The following is a 6,896-nucleotide window of genomic DNA, read 5'->3' on the forward strand; positions in this document are numbered from 1 at the left end:
TTAATAATTATCAACAATAAAATTAACTAAGTGTTCAAAAAAATTAGAAAAAAGTCCTAAAGCACAATTAGGTGAAAAAAGCGAATAAAAGGGGAAAAAAATTATTATCTCCTTAACTACGCAATATCGTAGGTAAAGTAAAAAAGTAGGTAACTACGCAAAAAGTAGTAGGAGTGATTGGGATACTCATCACCATGAGGCTTTCAAATTTTAGCTATGGACGTCAATTTCTCGGCCACTCTGTGTATTATTCTAGCGGACCCGACCGACGCTGTTCTGTTAATAAAAAATCAAAGTATTTGGGATTAATGCCTTATTTAATCTAAAGCCATCGGAAATATTTTTTTTTTGGTTTTCTGCGTCGTGGCAATCTGTTATTTGAAACAATAAGGCACTGTTTTGGCTGCATAAATCTGCTCAAAGAGTCATCGTCGAGAGCCGTTGATGTAAAATTACTTTGCATCAAACTCTCCATTTCTTATTGATATCTTTTACTGAGATTTGTGAAGTCATGTCTCTTAAGCCTGGTGAACTGGATGCCACCCTTTCCGCTCAAAGGGCATCGGAAATGCGAAATCAATGATAATGAGTTCAAAATGAAACAAAAACGTAATTTTTAATGATTTTATAATATATAATGAAAATGATAAGGAATAATACGGAATTTGTATAAACACCTTTTATATTGTGATTATTAGATATGATTATGATTATTTTATAGCAATAGCAATGACAGTACAATATTGTATATTTTTATTAAAAAGAGCGCAAAAAAAGAATGCTGGGAGAGTTTCTTGCGCCGCTTCTTCTCTCTCAGAGCGCCGTTTGTTTCCGAAGCGGTAGTAGTATCTAGTATTTTAGAAATGACATCAAAAATATTTCTAAAGGAATCAATTTTGAGAAAATAAATGCTGTTTATACCTTCTATACATTACGGGCTTATAATAGTAAATTTTTGAAAGTATTAAAATGGATATAGTATCTCCTTAAGAGATAGACATACGCTATCGCGGACATTTCTGTAGACGTAAGATACACAATTCCACCATACATTATTTTGGTACATCTCAAAGGGTTTTGACAGCTGTAGTTTTTGTGTTTATCGCAATCATACAGACAGACAGACGCGGCGGAGAACATTGTTTTATAATGTGTAGTGATTATACGCATAACATTGTGAAGTTGCGTTTAATAACTAGCGGAAGTTAACCACTGCGCAGTAGGTATCAGATAGTAGGTACTGTGAATGGTTGTAGGTAGGTATATAATGGTATGTACGTGCTTCAACAATAATTGTCCCGAGTAACGAATGTAAATAATGTAATCATCATTTTTATATTATTGTTCATTATCATCTTATAAAATGTTTCTTTATAGACGTGATGGAGATTTTTGTTTCATACAATAGCTTTATTCGTCTTAAAACACGGCGAAGACAATGAAGTCGACAGACTGAATCGTCTACTAAGGCTGCTATCCCAAGAAATAGCAAAAATAAAGGCCGGCAACGCCCCTGTGATTCCTCTGGTGTTGCAAGAGATTGTGGGCGGCGGTGATCACTTAACACCAGGTGACACGTACGCACGTTAGTCCTCCTATTGCAAAAAAATAAAATAAAAAACAAATAGCGCAAAGTTCAAAACCATTTTATCAAAAAATAATTATATATCTACAAAATATGAGAAGAAAATTCATTATTTCGACAGTGCGAAAAAAAATACCAAACTACCCCTAACTTTTACAGTTTGAGCCATACTTATCATTCAATCTAGATTAAAAATTATACGAAAATTAATTAATTGTATGCCAATACTATTTAACGTGACATAATATGTAGTTTTGTAAAGATAATTATATTATGTTTGTTAGAAATTAAAAATGTTTCTAATTCAGAATTAAAACTATGGCGATCTTGTACGGGAGAGGTAACCTAGCTCCGCTCGATCCACAAGACCATTGGCTTACGGCCATTCCCAATATTAAATCTATCTCTTACCTGAGATAAAAATCGTAACTATCGTTGACTTTTCTGTCCCAATAACCTTATCTACGGTAATTCACCTTATCCGTACACGCTGTCTGTCAATGGGACGACGTATAGCTTACCAGCGATAGAAGTTTATATGGAAATTGCAATTCACGCGTCCCAATATAAGGCGATAAGAATGACTTATCGGGTATATTGGGACAGCTTCAGATTATAGACAGCTAATTACTGAAGGTAGTAATTTAACTCTATCTGTAGATAGTATATTGGGAACGGCCGTTAGTCGGGGGGCTTAATAAAATGAATTGTTAATGAAGTAGATGACGACATCGAACTTCGAAATAGTTTGAGCCAACTATTTGAATTATAATTAATATAATATATTATGACGGACTCACGCATACCGCGCATGCGCATCAAATACAATATTAATATAATCATTTCCCGTTCGTGTATAATTGTTTATATTTAATTTTATAGTTTAACGAATTCCACAACGAAATTAATCATGATCACACATAAATCTCTAATTAATATGAATGTTTTGTTTTAAATATTATAATTTTTTTATGAAAATTTATATGAAAATTTAATTTACAAATGAAGCTTCATCATGGACGAGTAAAAAAGCTTCTGTATTTATTATTTTTACGGGACAAACTGTTTAATAGTTTGTGTAATTAACAAATGTGATAGAATTTATTTGATAAATAAGTACATTCAATTATGTGAAAGAAGATGTTGTGACAAAAATTGAGAAAGGCACGCTGAGATGGTTTGGATATGTCGAGAGAATGAATGAAGAACGATTGACGAAGAAAGTGTTTAAGACCAGTGTTAATGAAAGTGTTAGAAGGGGAAGATCTAGGCGGACGTTTCAAGATCAAATCAGGGAAGTCTTAGTAAAAGGCCAGGTCAAGAGTACCTTAAACCGAAGAGCATGTATGAAAGGAATAATGAAAGTGGACGAAGCGAAACAAGTATGTAAGGATCGTAGCAAGTGGAAAGAAGTGATCTCTGCCTACCCCTACGGGAAAGAGGCGTGATTATATGTATATATGTATGAATTCAATTATAATGTGTACGTTCTGTGTTAGTGTTAATATTTATGTATACGATCTTATGAGTAGAATCAGCAAATAAATAACCTGATAGGAATTTAATATAAAAAATACATCGTGAGTGTTTGTTTGATTTTTATTTCAATCTTCATTGCTAATAATTTGTTCAGCGTCGATGATATTAATATATTTTTAACGATAATTTTACTCAAATTTTGAACCTATTTTTACTAAAGTTCAAGTAAAAACATAAGCTTATCTTAATAAGTACGAAATGTAACCACGGGCTAGTAAAAAAATAAGCACTCCGTGTCACCTTACATAACAGTGTCACACCAAACAAGCCGATTAACGTGTAGCCCCACGCACACATACTACTACAGGCCGATAGGCGGCCATTATGAGAATTGTCATTGTTTATGGCGAATCAGTTTGCGTCTTTCAATAAAATTTTAAAAATGCCGTCGTGCGTTGTGAATAAGTGTAAAAACGATACTATATAAGTATTTGTGGCCATATATTATGATTATTTAAGGGAGAAAAAATTGTGTAACTAGTATCCCCCGTAACCGCACACACACTAGCATAACGGTGCCCCACTCACGGCGCGGAGTCCTTCTTTTTTTACTCATCCGTGAATGTAACAGATTTATTACAACAGATGTAAATAAAATTGAAAAAAAGTCCCAAAAAATCCGTCCCTACTTTCTTTATATTTTATTATAAGTTACAAGTCCCGTATGCGTTTAGAAGATAGTGCAGTGACAGTGCTCATCTGCAATCGTACAGCTATTATTAGCTAGACCTGCCAAGAAATTATAACCAGTTTGGCTTGGTCAACTTGACCGCCAAGTTTAAAAACAAGATAAATACCTATACATACCAGGGAACCAGTTTATTAAGATTATCACATGATGGACAAGGGATCTGACTGATATTTTTATTTCTTATAATATTACTAGCTGACACGACATACGTTGTTTTGTACATAATAAATAAAATATTTTTTTTATGAATATGTCAATATTAGTATTTTCTTTAATCAACGCGAGTGTTACACATTTAAATAAAACACTTTTACGGATTAAACGCGTGTAATTGTAACTGTTTTCACATTAGATTTTTGCGTAAAAGTAACATTTTTATTTTAGTTAAACCGACGTTTTAAGACCTTTCCAGATCTTTATATATATGTAGATTAAATCAGTCCCCCTGAAAACGAGATCTGGAAAGGTCTTGAAACGTCGGGTAAACTAAAATAAATATTTCATTACATCTACAATTATTTCGTAAAATATGCTCCCTGTTGTTGCAATGCTCAGAATACAGAACAAATGAAATAATTGTTTCACAGCAGAACTGTCAAACCGTGCGTCAATAAATTCTCTCAAAGAGAATATGTCCATACAAAACAAAAATTGGAAATAAATATAATTATCGGAATGAACTGCACTCCATAAAGTAATCCCCATTAAAATCCGTTCTAATGAAGTTGAAATCTTAAACTAATGTTTAAGATTTCACTGGTAACAGACATCAGGACACTGGATTTATATAAATTAAGATTGGCGCTAAAACTACGACATTATTCTCATGATTTTCATTATTATAAGACTAAAAATAAGAGATTGCTTGTAACTAATTCTAGTAGACGTCATAAGATACAAAATAGCTTTAAGAGTACATAATTTTTAATATATTTTTTATAATAAAGTCCTAGCCACTGTTCAGGCAGTATCTATAAATAAATTTAAATATTTTATAAAAAATGGCTCTGTCGTAAATTCTATTATAACACCGCTGAATAACTAACTGATCGGACAGCCTGGGCTAGTCCCAGATATATGATTATTTTATAGCGATAGAAATGACTGTACAATATTGCATATTTTTATTGAAAAGACCGCAAAAAAAAAAAAGAATGCTGGGAGAGTTTGCGTAGAATGCGTTAGTTGTATCAAGTATATTAGTAATGACATAATATTTTTAATGTCAGTTCAAACACTACTATCGCTTCGGAAACAAATGGCGCTCGGAGCGAGATGGAACGGGGCAAGTAACTCCCAGCATTTTATTTGCGCTCGTTTTAATAAAATAATGTACAATATTGTACTGTCATTGTCAGGCTGTCCAATCACTTAGGTATCTGTGGAGTAGTACGAATAATATTTAACTTTTTAAATAAGTCTTTACATGAATAGGTTGGACCAACTCCTATGTGGAGTATACAACGAATACATTTTTTTGAGCAACAAATGCTTGATGTACTCCTGTGCCATTTCCCCAGATGAGTAGACCGTAACTGAGTACTGACGCGACATATCAATGGTATGCCATTAAAGATTATTAGAAGCCATTCTCCTTAGTCTTCTAAGGACAAACACAAATCTATAAATTTTAAAGCATACTTTATCAATGTGATCAGAGAAATTAAGGTCCTTATCTAAGATAACACCTAAAAATATAGTACTGACAACTTTCAATATTTATTCCATTATTTTATGTATATTACACAAAATTGCGTATACTTCGCTTTCAATAAATTCACAACTAATTCATTAGTATCAAGCCAATTCATAATTTTTTTTCAAAATACTGTCCGATGACAGGACATGAGAATCGATATATCACTAGCAAACATAAAACAATGGTGTTGAATTATTTTTTCAAAGTCATTAATATATATAATAAACAACAAAGGACCCAAAGCAGTTCCCTGGGGAACTCCAAATTTATTTATAGATAATGGCTGAACAGCCATCGGGACGTTTACTTTATTATAAAAGTATATATATACTTATTAGTATTATAAATCATAACTCACGGTTCAGGTTATATATAACGGCCAGCCCCGGGCCGGCCGCGGCTAGCAGCACGAGCAGCGCTGCGGCCGCGCGCATTTCGCCCGTCACCTGCTCGACGGACACCTGGCACACATCGACACCTCACCAACACCTGCCACTTGCCACCTTCGGGATTAGAGCAGCTATTGTTCAATAATCTGGTAACACACCCACGAGCGACAGTTGCAAGCTACGCCGGACTTGTGGCGAGTGTTGACCTGCGAGGTGGGCGAGCCTACGATGTGGCGGTTAAGGTCGAGGTCATCGAGGTACTCTTGTTAAGAATACTCAGCGCTCTACTGGTACTCGTGTGCCCCTGCGGAGTTACTGCTGACTCTGAGTGGCCGCACAGCCGAGGGAGCATCTGACATGCACAACCTGTATGATGACGTTGAGCGGGTCGTTGCCTTCCTTGAAACACGTTACAGAGGAGCGATGGCTGAGCCGTGAGTCGTGTACGATAACGAGCGCGCTCGGGGTGACTGGTCGATCTTGTCATAACGAATTCTGCGTCCGTAACATAACATGGTAATAAAAAAAATTAATTTACATGTTGTCCACATTAATAAGACTTTATTATTTGCAGTCTGTGTAGGTTGGTGTATCCGCTGTACTCATAACTCTTTTGAGATATAAATTAACTGTTTCCTTATTTTAAAATACTTACTGAAGTGAATCTAAGCTTCGAGAATTTGTTGCAGCACCAAGGAAACCGCACCATGAAACCAACTCTGCAAGCAGAGTTGGTTTCAATATTTGATAAAACGGTAAATGTCGATTTAATCGAATTATGGCCTTCATACTCATAAGTATTATCTTATGAGCTAAGCAAAACTTTACTTTTATGTTGGATACTAGCTGACCCAGCAAACGTTGTATTGCCATATAAAGTAATTAAAAAAAGAATTAAATAATTAAAATTTTTGGGGTATAAAAAATAGATGCAACGGATTCTCAGACCTACCAAATATATCATACATAAAATTTATCGTACTACAATAATCA

The 6,896-nt window shown here is 34.4% G+C and overlaps 1 protein-coding gene across 1 annotated transcript in view; it reads right to left on the minus strand.

Annotated features, from left to right (window-relative positions):
- LOC126967699 (nose resistant to fluoxetine protein 6-like) overlaps window positions 1-6,344 on the minus strand; it is a 63,262-nt gene extending 56,918 nt beyond the window's left edge. The window contains exon 1 of the mRNA XM_050812300.1: window positions 5,873-6,344. Within this exon, the coding sequence (XP_050668257.1) occupies window positions 5,873-5,948 (76 nt within the window). The 5' untranslated portion in view covers window positions 5,949-6,344. The remainder of the gene's footprint in view (window positions 1-5,872) is intronic.
- Between the last annotated feature and the right edge of the window lie 552 nt (window positions 6,345-6,896).

The sequence above is a fragment of the Leptidea sinapis genome, chromosome 13 (assembly GCF_905404315.1).
Source record: "Leptidea sinapis chromosome 13, ilLepSina1.1, whole genome shotgun sequence".
Taxonomy (NCBI): domain Eukaryota; kingdom Metazoa; phylum Arthropoda; class Insecta; order Lepidoptera; family Pieridae; genus Leptidea; species Leptidea sinapis.